Source organism: Phalacrocorax aristotelis, chromosome 1 (assembly GCF_949628215.1).
Source record: "Phalacrocorax aristotelis chromosome 1, bGulAri2.1, whole genome shotgun sequence".
Taxonomy (NCBI): Eukaryota; Metazoa; Chordata; class Aves; order Suliformes; family Phalacrocoracidae; genus Phalacrocorax; species Phalacrocorax aristotelis.
The window spans coordinates 120,928,117-120,949,310 of record NC_134276.1 but is presented as its reverse complement, the minus strand read 5'-3'; the positions used below and the strand labels follow the sequence as shown (position 1 = coordinate 120,949,310).

Below are 21,194 nucleotides of genomic sequence, written 5' to 3'. Positions count from 1 at the left end.
TTCCAGTGTACTATTTCAATTAATCTAGCTCAGGATACTTGTTTGAGGAATTACAGCATTCCATGAAATCTTGTTTCCAAGTGTTTCTGAAGGGAGTAGACTTCTTTTCTCTCTGTATGACTATGCAATTCACTACTTTCTTAAGCTTTAAAACATCTTGAATATGTATTTTACTTTTGAGAAAAATCAATTTGGATAACTTATGCAAATTGCTCAACCACTTCCATTTCTGAAGGTTGAGCTGTGTTCGTATTTATGTATTGTTAAACAGTTGTCCTCTTTATATGTATTCATGTGACTTGCATCTAATAAAACCTGAAAAATCGATTTTGAGAGTTTTAAGGACAGTCAAATCAAAATGAAGTTACTTCAAAACTTTCTGCTCTTAGATTACCTATGATAATTTTTTGAATCCACTTTTGTCACATCTCTTAGATTGCTTTGGCTCTTAATGGAAGAAGTTGAAAAAAGTGGACTGCAGTGATTCTGAAGTAAATAATATTAATTAAGGCCCAAAGTTACCAGTTGTGATAGATTTACTTGTTCACACGTATTAAAGTTATATCAGTAACTGCAAAGTTTCAAGCTATTTTTTTTAATTTGAAGTTAGACCTATAGACATTCAATTGAACTTCAGTACTCCAGGCAGGGGAAAGTCTGCATAAACTGTAGCTGTGTATTTCTCATGGAAGAATTGCATTGTATTAATTCAAAGCCTCACCTTAGCTTTTATTAAATAATCGGTATTTGATGGGTAAAATCTTTTTGTTACAATGCCTTAGAGCAAGCTGAAAACAAATGTGCAGGGGAGTAGCTGTGTAGTAGTTTTCAGGTGCTTGGTGGTGTTTTTTTCTTGTTCCCCCCTCCGCTGTTATTCTGCTGTGATAACATTAAGTGGGAGAAGGGCAGAATAAAAGGGTTGACACAACTGTTGAGGATAAGAACCTGCAGCATTGGTACCTCAAACCACAGCATTACTGAAACTTACTCCTAGGGAGGTTGGGGTTTTTCTGTGTGCCTCTTGTTCTGTAGTTCCCTCTGTTTTCTTCTCTCCTTGCTAAATGGATATTAGTGGTAGCATTTACATTACAGGTACAGCCAAAATTTGCTATGTACAGTGTAAACGAAAAGGCAGAGGTGCTACTTTCTTCATAGAGACGGTATTCCAGAAAATCAGTGAATGCTAGTGCCCTTCTCTCTGTGTTCGCTTACCATTTTATAAATTCAGTCTGTATTCCTTAAATACGAAGAGGTGGCTCTGAGCTGGGCCTTACTCAGACAGACTTTCTCCTCTAACTTTGCCACTAACTTTGCCAATAGTTCCATTGGTATTTGTCTTTGCAACTGTAGCATTTTCCTTGTGTTCACACTGGAAATTACCAGCATGTTGGTTACTGTCAACTTGGAATGTTCAAATGCCTGAGATAAGGGATAGGTGATAACCAGGGAGATTTACAGCCTACCTGTGACTAGCTCTTGTCCTATAAGGAGGCTTTGACAGTCTTGAATAATGTAATTTTCACATATGATGGTGCCATTCTGATTCGGTACTGTGGTTTGTCCCCTGAGTTAATGCCAGTGGCACCTCTTTCATCTTTACCATTAGATGCCTACATAGTGAATTATTTTCAATATTAGCCATGTTTAAAAACAGGTGTTTCTTTCCTCTGTAGAAATACTGTATTAAACTAGGGTATTACACTTGGCACGCTCTGCATGCTACAAATTTTTAGAATTCTTTGCAATGAATTATGTTCTGTTTTTTTCTTTTTTATGGAATTCTAATTTGTTGCAGAATACAAAGTATGCTTCATGAATATATAACATATTTCTTCAATGGTAAGCTTGATTCACACAAAACGATCAGTGTCTTATGCTTTCAAATTTACCAACTCTATCTTGTGCTGCCTGCGGGGGTTGGTTTTCTCTGAATAACTTCATCTACACTTAATTACTTTCAGTAGCAGTCTTAGCTGAAGTTGTTAGTGTTCTCATTGTCTTTCACTTTTGGCAGGTCTGAAAATGACTTCTGGGCTCATCTGTCAGCGAATGTAGTATGGACGTGTTGGGGCTGACACTGCTGTCTCAAGTGCAAGGAAGCTCTGGATGCTAACCAAACAACTCAGCTGCTTGTGTTGTTGATTTTGATCAAATGACACTAGTTGAACAAGCACCTCGAGGTATTTGTCTTACACATAATGCTTAAACTGCCTAACGTTGACTCCTGTTGAGGAGTTAGTTATAGTCATTCAAGTTTCATGAGTAAATAACAAAAAGCTTTTATAGCTAGACGGGAAGCTTGATTAGCATATAATACCAAAGCAGCAGGTAATACTTTTCATTAAAAAGAAACAAAAGCATTACCAGCTGACCTCAACTGTCCCTGGTCCTTACCAACGTTTTCGTTTCAGATCTGTTGCAATATCAAACTACTTGAGACTTAACTTGTGAAACAAACTCTTCAGCCTTCTAAAAATGAAGAAAATGGCAAGGTGCGCGTTTTCATGTTTGGGATTAAACTCTGCAATAGACCAGTATGTGTTGAAAGAGTCTCTAAAGCTTATCCAACTTGTTTCCTAATAAGCAAGTGCTCTTATTCTGTGTATATTGAGCTGTACTTACGCAGTTTTGTATGCAAGTATTTTTATCTTGTCGAGTATGCCTGTTCTGTCTCTTCTGTTGTTTGGCTCTGTATTACATACTTCAGCTGGTTTTAGGTTTTGGTTTTTTTGAGTTAAATAGTATTGTTTCACGTAGTTTCAGTTTAGCTAACTTATTTTCTCTTGCATCAACACTAAATGCAAACAAAGCAGTGTTCACAAAAAATCCTAGCTGGATAGGCCTTAGAAGAACTGCCTCCTGCTGTTTCATTTTCATGTTAATTTTGATTACGTGCTCTCGTGGACATACTGTTATTCAATGGGGCTAGCAGATTTATGGTACCATACTTTTCACATCAAATTAGAACGTGCTTAGAGAGAAGCTTTCAACCAGCTATGTGTCTGCAGCTGCTTAAATGGTTTCAGTGCCTAGTCGTACTGCAGTGCAGAGTTAAACAGTTTCTGAACTAGTGCTGTGGTCAGAGTTGCTATGTTAGGTCTGTGCTTGTCCTGTTTCCTTGGCCCCTATCCCTTCCTCTGGGGGAGGACCCAAAAAGTGTGAGGGAAAATCATGTCCTGGGGGATAATGAGATTTTAACTTCCTTGTTTTAAAGTTATTCAGTTGTGCTGTTATAGAGAGGCCTACCTTACCCTTTCCACTTTTTTTTGTTTTAAAAAGCACTAAAAATTATGTTAAAGATAAAGGCTTCCCTGGAAATAGAAGAGGGTTATGTGTTTCACCTGTCTCCAAGTTCAGCAATCTCTGCTTTGAGCTGATGTACAAATTCAGTCAGATGTGTGAGAAAGTAGAATTTCACTAAAGCTTGGTGAAAATTCAACAGCTGTGTAAGGAATGCGTAGAGAAATACCAAAAATCAGTGCACACTCTCGCTCTTCTGCCGTTGTTCTCAAGCCCAGCAGGGAGAAGAAAGGCAGAGGGAACTCAGCTATTCTGGTTAACAGCAGGCAGCTTGCTACTTACTTGGTTTTAATGCCACTGTGCATGTTACTTTTCTCCTGGTAGATGTTTTCTAGGGGAAGAGATTACTGTAACGGTTGGAAAGAAGAGGCAGAGATAAAGGACAAAAATACACCACTCACAGATTTACTGCTCATAGGTCAGTTTTTATAGCTCAGATTTACTTTGTGAGTGTAGGACCTCATCTCTCTTCTATATTTACTTGCCTAGAACAGAAGAACGTTAGTTACAGCCTTGGCTATGTTATGCATAAATCCAAATTATAGGACATTGCAGTCTAGTTGCAGGCTTGACCTTGTATTTCTCTTTCAAGTCCTGCATATGTATGTTATATGGTCCAATGCCTCTATTCCATTAAAGAGAAATGGGTGTCTTCCTTATGACACAGTAATTGTAGCTTGCGGTCTGCTCACAGGTGAGGAATAGACATGTTCTCAGCCGGCTACAGTGCCTTGATTTCTGTTTGGCAAGGAGCTTCAGCTAGCTCTGCATTTATATTTGGAATGAAAAGCAAATGACAGCTGCTACAACTTGCAGTCACTTGGTTCTGAAACTAAAATACCAATTTAAAATGTTTTTAGGTTAGCACGTGAAAGGTTGTGTTCTTTTTGGGCCTTCTGACCTGCACCATGTTGTCTGCTTGCCTCCCACGTGGCAACGTGAGAAGGTCACTGCTGCCTGTCGGTGGAAGCAGGTGCTCATATCTGTGGCAAAGGTATGCTGAACAGTAGCACACTTAGAGGTTGGGGTGATGTAAATGGCCTGCCTGGACTTTGGCCCTTGAAAAGCAGTCCCTGAAGGACATGGGCTGCCTGGGGTCAGGTCTGGGCCTTATGAGAATCCTTTACTTTGCTTCCATATTGAATATGGTTTGCAGGCAGAAAGTGTGCCAGAGTGTGCTAGTCCTTGGGTCAGTAACTTCAAAAAGCCCCTGACAGCAAAGCTAAATCCCTAATCATAAGAAGCAGCATTTATTTAGTTAGGGGTTTTGATCTCTTTTGTTTGTAAATCTTGCTGTCTCTTTTGACCTGTGGTTCAGTGAAATAACGATGTTACTTCTTTCCTGTTCTTCTGGTAAGTGTGTGCTGCAATATGTAATTCCCAAACCAAGGTAGGTCTCAGAAGGTATTGTTTTTGTTGAGGACAGATTAAAAATTGATAGGATGAAACGTGTTGGTTTTCTTTCAAGGAGCCTGTCAATCCAGCACAAGACTTTAAAGATCTGGAGAATTAAAATGCACAATTTACCTCCAAGGTCATCTAGAGTATTGGGAATGCTGGCAATTATGTCCACAGGATTTGGTTTCCAGTCGTAATAAGTAACTGTTCCTGCTGGCAAGCTGCCTAGAAGGTGGCCAATGACTTAGAAACCCCAGAAACACTTCTGGTCATGGCAGCCTTAAGAGCTGCCTTGTTCTGCAGACCAGAGTGTCCAGCGCATTCTGTTCTGTCCCACAAATAGGAAGGTCCCTCCTTCCTCAATTACTTCGCTTTTAATCCCAAATCTGAGGTGTTCACACTGCACTTGCTTGGGGCTTAACATCTTCAGAGCTGGCACAGAAACCCTTTTGCAGGTGAAAGAAAAGATACTTGCTCAAGTTAGCACTTTTGGTCTTTGAGGCTCTCTAGATTTTAGATCTCAAATTAATGGGGAAGTTAAAATTTTCAAAATTAATGTTGTCCCATGGTTCTGATATCTCTGCTACCTGGTTTGCACAGTTAAAAAGATGAAAGTATTCCAGTAACTTCCTTTTTCCCCCCAGTCTGATTAGTTCTCTTGTGTAGAACATCTCCAGGTATCTTATGACAAAGCAAGGCCATGAATAAAACCAAGGGTCTGCAGAGCACTTGTCTGGCCTTGCAGCTCCCTGAAAAAGGTCCTGTACTTGCACTGAGCTTGTATTGAGCTTAGCATCCCTTCTGCAACTCTAGGAAATTAGACATCGCATCATAGGCATATATGCGGGCAGCATCTTTCAGCAGCCCTTCAGAAGTTTCCTTGTGAAGGGAGGTGCTGTAAACTGTTTTACAGCTTTGGAAAATTTCCTGATGTTTTTTTTTTTAAACTTAGTTATGAAAGGTCTATTATTGCACAGTGGCAGACCTGGGAAATGGAGCCTGGACTTCCCAGTTATTCTAATTGCTAGGTAGCTTTGTCTGATGAGAATCAACCCAGCATACTTTGGAAGATAGTGTTTTGGGATGGCTGAAATACCAGCCTCTTTCTAAGGAGTGAAGTGCCAAACAGCGACTCTAACAAAGGCTAAGGGTTGCTCTGTAGCAGGACAAGTTTTACTTTTCCCTCTGTGTTCCACTTGGAAGACATCAAAAGCTATCGAGTTACCCTGGATCTAAAAAGGGGTAGTGAGCTAATTAATGTCGGTTTTGTTGTTGTTGGTAGCATTTTTTTATAGATGTACAAAGATTTTTAAATTTATAGTGTAATATTGTGATTACCTGAAAGCATAAGATGAGCCGTAGCGCTTACAGGCATGAAATCTTACGTCAAGTATTCAAGCTTCACCTGTATTTTTAGTCATAAGTTCTAATCTTGTGTTACCAAGAAAAATAAGAGGACAGAACCCATTGGAAGCAGTGGGTGAAGTGTTCTACTGGCAGTACCTTTGGTACTGAAAACATGCCTGGTTCTTCCACATCACATTTCTAGCCATCAGGCTTTAGTGTGCCTCTGTCCAACAGAAGGAACTTGAGTTACTTCAGTTCTTCTTTGCTTTGTAGCCGCATGTGCTTGTCATTTCTTAACCTCTGGTTTTGGGGAGCTAAACAGCTGATCCTTCTGAAGTGATTGCTGTAAAGGCTCTAATTTTCAATCCTCTGGCTACTGAATTGACTATTTGAATTTACTTCATTCCTTCACCTCATTTTCTGGAGAGTGATTGTCAGAACTGGATATGATATTCCCATTGCTGTTGCACCTCCCACGTTTTATTTAGCCAAGCCCTTCGGTCACGGTGCCTTATGCAGCATCTGTGCCCACCTGCTCATCTTCCATCACTGTCTGCATTTCTTTTTTACCATTTACTTTTTCATAGGACAGAGTGCTGTGTTCTGAAAAGCACCTCTCTGATGATGGCTAAACTTTGGCTGCAATGACACATTTTTGCCTGCTTTCACGTAGACTGCTTTCAAGGAGTTCCCCTTATCTTTGATGTTTACTCATCACAGCTTGCATGAGCTGGAATATTCTTAGGAGTCTGGCCTTTTTTGTGACTTCTAATAATACATTACATTAAATAGTTTAGGCCTGGGAACACATTCTTGTACAAACTGAATGAAAATATACACAATCATTAATGATTTTGCAGATACAGTCATATTATATGACCTACTAGTTAGCCAGCTTTAATCTCTTTCATGTGTCATGTTGTTTCGGAATCAGGTTAGTTCCCTAATGAACGTGTCACACAGTAGCCCACTCAAATGTATTACAGAGCTTTTAGTAAATTGCATCAACACTGTTGCTTTAAAAGAAATAAAATTCACTCCATTGTTTTTCCCAGGATTGATGGCACAGAAGCAGGCTTATGATTTGATTACTCATACTTTGGAAATATTGGTGGGGGGCTGGCATTTTTCCAATCCTCTGCAGCTTTCCTGGTTTTCAAAGCCTTATTAAAAATTTATATTGATGGACAAGCTTGCTTTTCAGCTTTCACAGTATGGAACAGTCCCTCAAGAACAGGTTGCACAGCCAACATCTGTGAAGGGGGAGACCTCTGCTTTGCAGCTTAGGAGAGTTAGATTACCCATCCCTGCCCTCAAGTTAGGAAACGGGGTCAAAGGCTGATGCAAAGGTAGGTGGCTTTCATGAAATCTCACTGCCAGTGAGCGCTGAACACCCTGGTGTGACCAGAAGCAGCCAAGCATCCTAGGTAGCTCCCTTCTAAACAGAAGAATGCAAGAAGATCTGAAAGTGCAAAATAAAGCTTCTTATCCTTTGTGGGACTGGCCAAAGAGTGAAAGGCCTAGCCCTTAACTGTTCCTTGAATGGAAAGGATGTCAAATTCATGTACTGCCTTTTACTGTGGCAGCTGCAGTTTACTCTTGCTCTGATCTCCAGGCTTGGTTTGCAGTCTTAGTTCCTGTGCATTTGCTGTGCCTTCAACAGTGTGTCCGCTGGGACGGAAAGTGCTCAAGTGGTGGCTCTGTCACGTAGCATACTCCGAGTTACGTAATCAAATATTTCGTAGCGTTTTGAAGCTAGCAGTGCAGAGAAGAGAAAGCACTAAATGAAATGCCTGTGGAGGACAACAAGGAATTAGGTCATCTATTACATTTTTCATCTCTTGAGTCTGCTCAAGCCCAGCAGCATCCAAAGCAGTATAAATCTGGGAAATCGTGGTCTTAAAATGAGAAAATAATGGATGAAGAGACCATTATGAGATAGATAGACAAGGTGCTCTATTCCTTTCCCCCTTTTTCTTCTTTTTAAATGCAGCAGAAGGACTTTGTTGGCAGAGCTGATTGTGAATCCACCTCAGGTTTGTCAGCCTCCTTTCATATCAAGCTGAACATGAATGATTTGCCAAAAGGGAACTATTCCGTAGCAGGGTGGATAACACAGCGTGGATGAAAGACATTTGACAAAGTCTGCGGCAACTCAGAAAGGAGCATTTAATAAAGGATAAATCCATACAAAACAGACCAGAAGAAAAGTCTCTTGTCTTAACTTTCCTTCTCTGCCCTCCCATCACTGCAGGGGTATAATCAAAATTTAAACTACGGTACATGGGCATAGCTCCCTTGCTATCACTGGAGGTATGCTGACTCATACCAGCAGAAAATACGATCCTTGTGCTTTATAGTAGGTTTGCTAGTTTTCGGTGATTTCCCCTTGTTATTAGTGGTTCAAGTTGTTTTCTTGGGACACTTGTACCCATTTGATAGCCTAATATAGACTAATGATAGGGTGATAATAATATCCTATTACCTGCCTTCTCTTCCTTGACTTTCCATCCTATTCTCTGTCCCCGTGTTGAAACTTCTTATCAGCACTTGAACAGGGAAGAGGAGAAATTATTTTTCCCACTCTAAGCCTGTTAACATTGTGATACAGAACAGGGAGAAAAAGGTTTTGCTTCTGCTTTGTGACTAAAAATAAACGAGAAGTGTATTAATTTCTCTTACCTTCGTTTAACAGAGTGAAGCCTGGTGAAGTCCCTCTGTTTATATTTCTAACTATCTGGCGCTGGGATGCTTGGTGCAGTTTGGGTTGATGCAGACTAGGTGGAGTAAAACTGAGGCTGTAGGGTGAACAGCGCAAGGCCGAGGAAACATGCATGAAAACAGACTGCAGATGGGCGAGATAAACAGGATCCCCAGGCTGCGACTGAGTAGGCAGGCCTCTTTAATGGCTCTTAGCAACGCCCCTGCTTTGACCCTCCTCATATGTGAGGAAAATCAAATCAATACACTGTTCTTCAAACCACGATGCTGCAGCAGCAGCAGGGCACTGTGGCAGCCTTCGTCTCTTAAATTCATCAGCGCTTTTCAGTTTGCTGATCTCTGGATAACCGTTCCTGCATCTCTGCTGAGGAAGACCCTGATTGCATCTTTAATCGGATTGATTGAGCTCCCATGTACAACCTTCTTACTAGCAAGTATTAGGTAGGCAATTTTAAAGTGCTTTTGGATTTGCAGGCAGCTTTAACACTGATCTGAGAACTCTGTTGTATTCTCTGTAAACATAGCAGAAGCCTGTCTTTAAAACCCACTCTGGTTTAAATCTTGCTTTTCTTCTGTTTTTGTGGTTGGGCAGGGGGGATTTCTGTTTTTTCCTTCTTTTTTTTTAAAAAAAATGTTGTAGCTGATTTGTGCTTTTGGAAAAGGATATTCCCTCGCTGATCCCTCCCCTGTTCTGCCAAACAGCTATAACCGGTGCCATACAGTTACTTTCAGTGTTGATGAACATCTGTTCAACCGTCTAACGTATAGGGCAGGCTGCTCACTCTTTTATTCTTTAATTTTCCGGTGTGTACTTCAAAGCTGCAGATCGGGACTCTACCAACTAAGTAAGTTCTGCTTTGGTTCCAGAGATGGCTAACAGAGGACCAAGCTATGGTTTAAGCCGAGAAGTTCAGGAAAAGATTGAACAGAAATATGACCCCGAATTAGAGTCTAGGCTGGTGAACTGGATTATTGTACAGTGTGGAGAACAGATAGAGCACCCTCCTCCTGGAAGGCAGCATTTTCAGACCTGGTTGATGGATGGAACGGTAGGTGTTTTGTCCAATTATATACTTGCATGGGTTTATATGCACAGTGTCCTTAATTTCTGTCTTCATCTAAGTAAATTGGTCAGAGTTCATGGCCAGTGCATAAATAGGTATCTTAGCATCTGTTTTATTTCCTTTTGACCAGGAATCTTAGTCTCAGAAGATAATTATTCTACTAGTGCACTGGGATTAGCACAGTGCTTATGATTCTTATGAGTCACGCATGTTATATATGACTATGACTCATTCCTTCAGCACCTTTTCTCATACAGCTAAATGAGATCTGTTTTAAAATCCAATGTAGACTTTTCTCTTTAAGAAATAATCAGTGTTGACAGGGAAGGGGGAAGACACATAGAAAATTTGAAGGATTGGATTATGTCATAACTGTTTTCTTCTTGGGAATAATTCTGTAGCTAAAACATTGTATTCCATTGGTTTATTGAACAACAGGCAGATGCTGCTGTTTGCAGTGGGCTGTAAGAATACGCTAATCATTGAACCTCTGCCAAAGTGACTTCACCAGTATTTCAATTGACATTGCTTATTTTTTTGGCTCGGGCATGTGGTTTCTTCTCTGTCAGTTGTTATATAACCTTTACCAGTGATTGCTTTGTTGTTTCTAGCAGATGAGGATTTATATGGTCAGGCTATTGCCATCAGTTAATGAAAGCTTTAATGCATTTCTAATATACTTTGGTTATTGTCAATTCACTACTTTGTTTTTAACTGAAGAAATTATGTCCCTGATAGAATCTGGCCAGGTCAAAAGCATTTTGCAGCATCATTTCATGTGCAGAAATTGCCTTCTAGTTCAGTGACTGCTTTCTAATTTTGTTTCTGTATTTATCTCTCAGCTGTTATGCAAGTTAATAAACAGTTTACATCCAAAGGGAAATGAGCCCATTGCAAAGATCTCTGAATCAAAAATGGCTTTCAAGCAGATGGAACAAATTTCTCAGTTCTTAAAAGCTGCTGAAATCTACGGAGTAAGAACAACAGATATTTTCCAGACAGTGGATTTATGGGAAGGTAAAAATAATAAACTGGAAGTCAGCTTGCAGTCTTCATTTTACTTTGCTTTGATGTGTTATAATGGCGCATTTTGTCTAAGGCATATTCTCTAATGTAATTAGCTTTTGTTTCTGTTTGCCTTACCTCATTACCATGTTCTTCCGGTGGTGCATTATCTCCTCTGAGGGATCTATATTGCCCTGAGGGCATAACGGAGCCTTTCCAAGCTCATGGTTATCCAAAAGCCCATAATTCTGATAGAAATCCACAGACCTAATAAAACAAATGTTCTCTATGCGAATTATTTCCAAGTAAATAGCAAGTATGGAAAATCCTTATTTTCTGACTACAAGATTTCATTGCAGTTTTCAGATTATAAGCAAAGCTTAAATTAGAGCTATAAAATGCATTCCCAGGAGCATATATGCCTCTGTGGAGAATATGAGGGCTCATTTATGACTAGCAAGAATCAAAACTCACTGCCATCCTAGCTGAGCATCTCTCTCAAAGGATACAGTCTTTTTAGCGAGGTCACTATGGCAACAGCAAAATAATTTCAGAGTGCCCCTGTGGTTTTGCAGTAACCCAGGTGAAGGCAACCTCCATCCCATGCTGAAAGTGAAAACTGTTTGTTCTAGTTCCTGAAGAGCTGAGTCATTTGTGCATTTGTATGGCTGGTTTTGCCCACTTCTGTGGTGATGCATCTCTTCCCGGTGGTCTAACCAAACACACTGTATATCCTGCATCTCCCTGGACAAGGTGATGCAAAACACTTTGTGTGAGGGCTCAAAACAAGGACGGCTGCAGGGTAGTGAAAGGGTCCAAAATCTGCCATGAGTATGAAACGGTGGTAAGAGGAAGGCAATCCATTGAAAAAGCTCGTTTGTGTAGGAACACACATGGAGCAAGAAGAAGCAGGGTCTGTTTTCACAGGCTGTTGGGATATGTGGAAGAGATCACGCCTCTGAAGGACAGTTCGAGGAATGAAATGCTAGGGAGCTCTTTGTGGATAGCTTAGAAGGGAAGGGTGTACTGACAGCTGGAGTTACTGGGATCCATAATGTTCTCAGGGTGCCAGATTTGCTTGGCAAATCCTACCTCTGGGCACAAGGGCAGGATTGTTTCTTCCAGCTCAGTCTTTAGTGTTTCATCCAATCTACCTTTGAATGTTTTAAATGAATGGATTTTCACTTCCCTGGAGTAACACCTTCCCCCACCCCAGCCTAGCAGGATGTTGAAAGAGAAGCTCCATCTATCATGTAAGGGATGATAATAGCTTAATTCAGGTGCTGTTCTTTGCAGTCTTTTGCATTTCATAATGGCTTCACACCATGCAAATGAAAGTAGGTACATCGATCCTTACAATGAAAATGACTTGCTTTGAAGACAAAATGCTCCTAATGATGGTGGCTCTCTCCTCATTTCTCTTCCTTTCACTCATCACCTTTTCTCAACAGATGTAAGGAAAAAAGCTAGTAACTTCCAGAGGACAGGAAGTCAAAACACAACTCACAACCTAGGAGGGAGACATAGAAGACTTTTCTCCACTGTTATTTTAGGACTTCCCAAAACTAATCTGTGTCTCCTCACTTTCCCACTCCCTTTTCATCCCTCCTGCTGCTCATTTCAGTGCTGAGATGAAACAGCGTGCCTCTCCAGCAGTGTGTCACTGCAAGCTTTTTGTGTCTAACCATAACTCTGACCTCCAGCATCTGTGCTGCTTCAGGGCTGAATCCTCTGAACCTGGATGCATTAGCTGGACAGAAAGGACGGTCTCTTTTTCAGTATCTCATAATTACAGTGCTCCTATGCTTCAGGCCATAACCTCTTTAGAAAGAGATGAGATGTCAATGTATGTTTATAGGGAAAGAAAAGTGTGTGTGATTGAAAAACAGCTTTTCTCTGGCACCAATTGTTTTCCGAGAGCTTTTGCTTTGAAATTCTTAGTAATGATTAATGAAAATGTTTTAGGATGCAATCTGCTGTTGGCTGTTTCAAACTCACTCAGTCCATCTGGTGCATTTTATTCATCTCTGCAACTTCTTGGTCCAGGTATCACCTCTCTTTTTGTTGTTTCTTATATAAATGTACTGCATTAGAGCAGCTTTCCCTAATCCATGCACAAGATAACTGTTCACTGTTTTTTACAGATACCTCCCCAGTATATTTTCCAGGCAGGCAAGAGGCAGCTGTACCTCTGGGTACTCGTTCAGCCTTTACAAAACAGCATTTCAGGAACATGGGGCAGAGCAGTTCTCTCTCTTTGGGTCTGAACCTTCCCCTTCGCCTAGAGAAGAAGGCCTTCCGGCCAAGTTTCCCCCAAAGAGCAAGGCTTAGCATAAGAAGTGACCAGCGGGCACTTCCTTCTTGTACAGGCAGTGCCGAGATCCTCTACAGGGCTGTGCTATTCAATGCACGCTGCAGAGGACACTGAAGATGCAAGAGAAATGCCACCAGTGTGGGTCCCTGCAGCATGATTCAGGGAGGCTGAGGCCGGGGGCTGGTCAGGCGGCCCATGTGGCTCTCAGTGAGCAAGTACTGAAGCTGGGGGAAGGCACAGACCACAGTTTTCTGCAATGCCAGAGTCAAGCCTGGCTTCAGAGAATGCATATGATCCCTTCTGTCAGGTGGCTGCAGTGTTAGGTGACTTTCTCAGTGGAGATTTTAAATTTTTCACAGCCCTTTTTATGATGGCCACCACGCCCCTTGTGTCCTTTGCTGCAAGAGGACAAATGTCACAAGAGCACATGGATTTGGGGTCTTCCCTCACCCGCAGCACCCCTCATATGCAGCGAGGTGGCTCTGCAAAGCAGGGCCCTGGCCATGGCTTTGTTTTGTCACGTGGCACTCGGCTCCCACTTGGTCTGATTTTCCCCTGCAGCGTCTCCCACTCACCACTGACAAATAAAGCAGAGCTGAATGCAGAGCGTGGGGGGGCTGCCAGATGGCTCCGCCAGGCTGATCATCATATTTTGCTACCCGTCTTTTGTTTCTTTTTCTTTTATCTGTGTTTGCTGTCATTATTCAGCTCATTCACTTTTAAATCCTTTTTCACATCCCTCTTCATCCCAGTCAGTCACCACGCTCCTTGTTACATGGGAGGCATCCCAAGGACGTTGTATGTGGCATCTGTTACAGCATATGGTACATCTGCTGCTTCAGGGAGCGCTGAGCGTTTCTGCCTCGCACTCTTCCGTGTGCGCCTGTGTACGTGCGCGTGTGGGTCATCGGTCCTTCAGCTGCTCTCTCTTAAGCAAGGACCCCGTCTGATGCAGTTTGTGTTAAAAAATACAGTAAAATGAGGATTCTGGGTGGCCGACAATTTATTTTCTGAGCAAATGGTCCCCTGCAGATAGGATTGCTATAAACTTTAATAGGCTGTATGACAGCCACAGTTGGAAGCTGCTAGACGTTTCCAGCTTTAGAGTGTCTTCGTCAGCTCAGCCAGTGTGTTACACATTTACGCTTGTATGAACCAAAGCCCTGAACTTCATTTACCTCTAGTCAGGGTGGTGCATAGCATAAACACAGAACGTGCAACGCTGACTTCCCTCTACGCTCCGGCTGGTCTGCAGTGATGTTCATTAATGTTGGTCCACTGGAGGCATTTCAGAAATCTGTTATCGTCATCATGTGTCTAGTATCTCATGTTTTTATGAATTACTTATTTTTCAACATGAAGACCTTACAGTCAAAATCAGATCTGTTAACTAGATAAATTATTTTAGGAAAGAGAAAGAACTGGAACAGAAAGAAAGGGAGGGGAGCCATAGAAACACTTATGGAAGGATTTCAGAAGAAGGGAGAGGCAAAAGGCAGGTTTTCAGCAGCTTACCACCTCACACAATTGGAAATACATGCTGCAACCCGTTTTTGCTAGAAAGTTTTCCAAAAGTTACCATGTCTGGATTGGGTAATGAGCCTGTCTGACATTGGTATTTTGTGTTCCGTGCCCTTTTTGCACCAAGTGACACAGTGCAGAGGAAGAACTGAGAAAAAAGGAGTAACCTTAATTTTTAAAAATTTCTGTGTCTTTTTTTTTTTTAATTCACTGGAGAAATCGACAAAAACTGTTGACCAAAAAGGAAAATGTATTTATTATTCTAATTTTGGAAGGAGAGACGGGAGGAGGGGATACCATTTTTAAAATGTAAACCTCTCTTGAAAATGAGCCTTATATTTCAAAGGTGTAAGGTACCCTCTTGGAAACCTGGTGAATTTTCAGCTAGCTGGACCGTGTGCCTCTAAGCAAATGATAGGCAAGTTCATCCCTCTCAATGCAGATGTGATAAAATATCCCCTGAGCAGCTTTCCTCTCGCTGTTGTTTATGGAGGGAACCTAAAGAGCTAGTGATGACCAGATACGTAACTTTTACTTGGCTAAAGATGAGATGAGCCCAGACTTTTTGCAATGAGGAACATACTGTTGTAACGCAGGGAGAGAGAAAGTGGAAGAAGAGTGGACTGGATGGCAGGAACCAAAGGTATGAAACTGCAGTGCATTGATTTTTGGCAGCCTGAGAAAGGAAGCCTGTAGGAAGGATCTGGGGGGGTCATTTGATGGGTAAATTGGGAAGGACTCGTGTGTTATCCGTACAGGACCCCTCCAGGACTGCCATGAGCTGTGTTAGCATGGGCACTGTGTGGAATCACCAGGGGTTAAATGGTGGGATCAGTCTTAGCAGTTCACAGGTGAAGAAACTGAGACACGGCCGCGTTTTACGGAGTATATTACTGTTCTTTGTACGCCAAGGTGATCTCATCCTAGGAGAAAACATTGCCAAAAGTACTGTCTAGAAGGCCTTAAAATAGTATGGGGAAAGGCATTCAAATAGCCAGAGGCCTGGAAACCTGCAAATGTCTGAATTGTAAAGTTTTGTTTTAACGCTGTCCCTTTGATGACTTTTAATAAGCTCTTGCATGTCTGTACCTCCATTTTAGCAACTGCAAAGTAGCATTTATAATGCTATTAATGCAGTTTCCAGGGGAGCTGAGGGAATTAGTTAATACATTGGATGAAAGTGTTTATCAGTGTGCCAAGCTCTTTGTTGTGCAAGGATTTCTTATACTAATTTCACTGTCTGGCTTTCTAGGGAAGGACATGGCAGCAGTGCAGAGAACCTTAATGGCTCTAGGCAGTTTGGCAGTCACCAAGGATGACGGATGCTACAAAGGGGATCCATCCTGGTTTCACAGGTAAAGTCCAAAGCGCAGCTGTTCAGAGCTGTCTTCCCCAGGAAGCTGATAATATTGTCTGTCTTTAGGCTTTAAGGAAATTTATTGGGAAAGGAAGGGAAGGATCTTTCCAAAGTTTCCTTGTAATGGAGAGATTTCCTCTCCAGAGTCTAGAGGAGGGAAGCAAAGACCCAGCAGGCAGCAACATTTTCTACCCTTCACTGGTTCCCGGCTTTTTCAGCATCACTGCTAGGCCCACATCTCACCATATCTTGTTGGCCTAAAGCTACACCTGGGCTGCTGGGGAGGAGCCCTGTGGGAGCTGTGGAGCCCAGCCATGCTGCTGCCTTTTCTTATGTGCCCCCCTCCTCACCACACCTTACATGTCTCGCCTCCCCCAGAGCTGGAAAAGCACTCCTGGTACGGGGTACTGGTACTGGTATGTCGCCCATGGCTCCATCTCTGGTTTCCTCCTGGCAGCGACCCTTTTGAATGAGGCTGTTATGGGCTGCGTTGGTGCACACGTGTGTGTGCACGTGTGGAGACCCTGCTGGATGGTTGGCTTTTGGTAGCGCACACAGTGAGAAGGAGTGCAGCATCCTGCTCCAGGCACCTTTGTAACATATCCGTCTTGCTGTGTGAGGGGCCCACACTGATCACTGAAGAGGAGGCATAATTTTCTTGTCTGTTGATGTTATCCCCAACTCTTATATCCTAGAAGGAGAGCAACGATACGTAGGAAGTTCAGCCACCAGTTTTGATGACGTTCATCTATTTAGCAGCTTCAGCTAATCCTCTATATCCATTTATGAAGAAAAGGGAACTAAAATGGCAGAAGCCATGCAGATATATGTGTCCTAAGAGTAGCTGGCAGGAAAAGTGTACTTCTGTCTCACGTCAGATAACAGACAGAAAAAGTAATGAAGACAAGGCTGTCGTGGTTGTCTGCAAACCCCCATATAGTGACGCCTTTATCAAGCAAAGCGAAGGCATGAAGCCTCTTTCCATTTTTCAACAAACCAAAAATTATTTCATTTCCTAGTCGTCTTTTTTCTCGGGGAGTACCACTTGCCTGTGAAGAATTCTGTGTCTTGGCAAAGATGTTTATTTGCTCTAAAACTCCATTTGTTTTGGCTAGGGAGGCTGAGAAACAGGGACAGGAAGAAAAGGAAATCCTCCCACAGTTAGCCCTCCTGCCCCACAGGCACGTTATTGACATGAGATTCTGCCATCCAAGAGAATTTCTTATGCCGAAATGTCTGAGGCACATTAGCAAAAAGAGTGCTGTCTGCTTGTCTTCAGTTTCCTTGAATTTTCTGATGTCTAGGTGAGGCTCAGCAAAAATAAAGCAACCTTCTCTTGGTTTATCTTAAACCTTGAGCTGGTTTGGCTGAGGCTAAGGGAGACTTGAATTTTAGGTGAATAAGTACAAACTGCTATGCATTCTTTATATGAAATTAGTTTAAATTAACTTAATACAGTGCACAAATAGATTTGTATTTATGGAATATAATTGGGTTTAAAATTGGGTTCAAATCCAGTTACATGCTTTAATATAAACCAGACATGAAATCACTATGACCCAGACAGGCTTATTTGTTTTATGTAACTAAAACAAAGTCCTACATGGAAAAATTAATTTTCATCTGGACTCTTAATTGTGGGTGGGAACAGTTTTCATTGGCATAAATGAAGATGTGATCCCCTCCTTTCTCCCCTTGCCGTCTGTGCTGCCCGTACTGCTTGGATAGCCAATCCGTATTTACTGCAGCCCCTGAAACACCATTTTGTAGGCACTGCCTTAAGGAAAACTGGTGTTATTTCTATAAGGAAATAACATATCGCAGATCAGGAACTGTTTTTTGAGTAGCTTACCCATCCCTTCAGACAGATCAAGCCCTCTCACTGCCACCCAGTGTTAGTCATGAGTCAGGGCTTTCAGGATGATTCTTAATCGCCTTAAGTTAAATTGAAAGAAGTCAAGATTAAATGAAGTAAGAGTATCCATGCAGGGATCTGCAGTGATTAAGATGCCCCCACACTTGACCTAAGCCGTTTAACTTTTCCTTACCAGTGTCTCACATACCCAGTCCCACCAGACCTGACTCCCACTTCTTTGCATGCCCTAGCAAGGTTCATGGATCCATAGCTGTTTGTAATCTTGTGGTGTGGCAACCACAAGCACTGGTGCAAAGTTGGCACAAAAAGATATACCGTTTTGTGGTAAGGGTGGTGCCCTGAGATGGTGGATGGGCCAGTAAGACCTTGACATAGGTGTGAGATACTGAGGGGAATAGACTTGCCCTCACCTCTTTTTCTACAGTCTCAGTTAAAGCCATTTCCACCAACCTAAAGGCAAAACGTTAAGTACACGTTGTTATTTTTAAGACCATCATACACTAAGTGCAGTGCTTACGATGGTAAAAATAACACTATATGATCCAAACTGTACACATAATCAACTTGTATTAGCATATCCAGGCTTCCCTTTAGTCTCTCTTTGTATTTCTTCTTTGCAGTTCTTATTGTTTTTCCTGTTCAGAGTTATTTTTCAACTTTCTGTTGAATTACTCCACAGCACAACTGAAAATTCTAGGAGGAAAGAGAAAAAAAGTAATACAGTGTGTTCCTGGGCTCTTAATTAAAATAAAGTCAGACACAGTGAATCGGAGATTCAATTAGGTAATAGGAGTAGTTCTAAAAACATAGTCTCATGGAGATTCTGGCTGTAGTTCGGTGCCCATGTAAGTATTCTGGAAAAGAAATTAAGCATCAGTGAGGGGGGGTTTGCTTTCTGAGGCGCCCACGGTTCTGCGTGCCGCCCTCCAAAATGGCATGCTTTCTGGCAAGGGCTGTGGGATCTGAGAGCCTGTGGTGGGCTTCTATAAGCCCTCTTACTAGTCTATACAGAAACCCTGGAAACCCATTCTGAAAAATGACAAGTCAGTACTGGTTTCCTGGGGATCCTTCTCACCTTTTTGCTTTGCTGGGTTTTCATGCCAACATGGGTTCTTCTGCAGCGTCCTGGATGCCCCATGCCTAGCAAAGAGCTTATGTGCTTTTTTGGACTCAAGCCAGGGTGCTCAGCACCGTACGAGATCAAACCCTCACCGAGAGGATCATGTTGATGGTTTTCAATCACAGCAGGCACCTAATCTAGCATTCTCATCTAGTGGTGGGGTGGGGAGAAAGGGGGAATTGTAACGCGATGCCATAGGGCAGGGTAACCTGATCCCAGGACAGACACAGCAGGGAGAAAGATTGTGCCTGGGTGGGAACAGAGTCCGGTTGATTGAAAGTCTCCCTCAGACTGGGGCTCTGCCGATTCGTATGGCTTACTTGGTAGCAACAGACTGATCCTCCTCCCTTGTAAATTACTTGTTTTCCCACCTCATATGAATGAAAGATTAATCCTTTAATTACTTAAACTACGTTTCTCTCGCAAGGCAACAGAGTACAAACTGTTGTGCTTAACTACCGCTTTGGCCCTCAGTGCTATTTTCAGGGAAAAGAGGCTCCTTTTAAACTCCAACAAGGTTTGTTGATCCAAAGGGCTTTTGAGACCAGGGACGCGAAACAAAAGTGGTCAGTGTCTCATTGATCAGACCCCATGGACTGCAGCTCTTAAGGGTTATAGGGGTTAACACAAATCAATCCTATCATGAGTGTTACATACAGCACTACATAAATATTTTACCTGTAATAGCTGCTGGGGAAGTCCCTTGGGGTTCTTGAATAAGTGCTACAGCGAAAGTCTGAGGTGTTGTAGGTTTGGCTGGAGCATTACTTCTTACTGCAGGAAGGCAATTAGCCCAGCCAGCATTGTCCAGCCCATGCGATAGTGCAAATGAAATATTGTATTACAGGGGGAGTGCCTGTTGACGTGAACCAATTTCAAATTGCTTTTCATGATCCTCTCTCTGGGCACACACAGAATGACGGCATGTCTGTATGTTGCTTTTTTGTGTGTATCTGGACAGGAAAGCACAGCAGAATCGACGAGGATTTTCAGAAGAGCAGCTTCGTCAGGGACAGAACGTAATAGGCCTTCAGATGGGCAGCAACAAAGGAGCATCACAGTCGGGTATGACAGGCTATGGGATGCCAAGGCAGATTATCTAAAAGCACTTCTGTCTGTAGAGAAAGCACTCCTTCTGCAGCATGGTCTGTTAAAAAAAAAAAAAAAGGAAAAAGAAAAAAAAGCTCATTAGTTCCCTTTCTGCCTGGTTTTTAATAGTTAGCGCTCTCCGAGGTTTAGGGTATTTTTGGTTTGGTTTGTTTTATTTGCAGCTGCAAGAGTTCATCTACGCACTTGGGTTTTTGTGGTGCTGTGTGTCAGTTCAGAGCACGTGCGCACTGCTGCCTCCTACTTTTCACTTCTGAACTATGCAAAGACAATTATTCTGTATTAATTTATTTGCAAAGTGTGATCTTCCATATTTGTCTCACACCGCACTTGTATTTCAACCAGTAACCTCGTTCTTCAATTCAGTGATGATATTGTTTGACCTAAGAATAAAGACAAGTTAAAGACATCTCTTTGACTCTTTATTTAAAGGAGGTAAAAGCAATTAAAACCAACAAACATACGGTGCAGTGCTGAGGAGTTGAATGTTTTGAACGGTTGATCTGTCTCGTCTTTATGCCAGAGCCCTCTCTGGGTGACTCCTTGCTATAGCATTTACAGTCTGCGCTACGTGTTCAGTTTAGTGTTTGTCTAAAGGCACACCCAATGTAATCTCCTAAAAAGAAGAAAAGACACATTATCCATTGAGTTTGATTCATGCAGTCCCACCCAGTTTAGCTCAGATTTCTAATGACTTATTGTGCTGGGTTGACTGCAGCTGGCAAACTTGTGGATTGAGATAAAATCAGTTAAATAGGGAAAGCAAAAGCTGTTTGAGAAGAGACAGCAAAATAAGGAACAAATTCACTACTTGCCATTGGCAGGCAGGCATTTGGCCACTTCCTGGAAAGCAGGCCCTCAGCATGCATGGTGGTTACTTGTTACCACAGACATCCCCCTTCCTCCTCCTTTCCCCTGAGCTTTTGTTGCTGACCACAACACCACATGGGGTGGAATATCCCTTTGGTCAGTTGGGGTCAGCTGTCCTGTGTCCCCTCCCAGTGTCTTGCCCACCCCCAGCCGTGAGGGCAGAACGAGAAAGGGGGAAGGCCTTGACCCTGTGC

General features: G+C 42.2%; 1 protein-coding gene across 3 annotated transcripts; it reads left to right on the top strand.

The window, feature by feature from the left end:
• The first annotated feature begins 785 nt into the window (after positions 1 to 785).
• On the top strand, positions 786 to 20,539 carry TAGLN3 (transgelin 3). Of its 3 annotated transcripts, XM_075103812.1 has the most exons (7): positions 786 to 2,180; positions 2,412 to 2,492; positions 4,161 to 4,294; positions 9,586 to 9,815; positions 10,673 to 10,847; positions 15,923 to 16,025; positions 19,985 to 20,539. In XM_075103812.1, exons 4-7 carry the CDS (start codon positions 9,636 to 9,638, stop codon positions 20,124 to 20,126), a joined length of 600 nt encoding a protein of 199 aa, XP_074959913.1. In that variant the 5' UTR covers positions 786 to 2,180; positions 2,412 to 2,492; positions 4,161 to 4,294; positions 9,586 to 9,635; the 3' UTR covers positions 20,127 to 20,539. The 3 variants fall into 3 exon arrangements, with proteins under 3 accessions (XP_074959913.1, XP_074959921.1, XP_074959904.1); XM_075103820.1 differs by lacking the exons at positions 786 to 2,180; positions 2,412 to 2,492; positions 4,161 to 4,294 and adding an exon at positions 8,655 to 9,207; XM_075103803.1 differs by lacking the exons at positions 786 to 2,180; positions 2,412 to 2,492; positions 4,161 to 4,294 and adding an exon at positions 9,097 to 9,207 and having other exon boundaries at positions 9,634 to 9,815.
• The last annotated feature ends 655 nt before the right edge of the window (positions 20,540 to 21,194 follow it).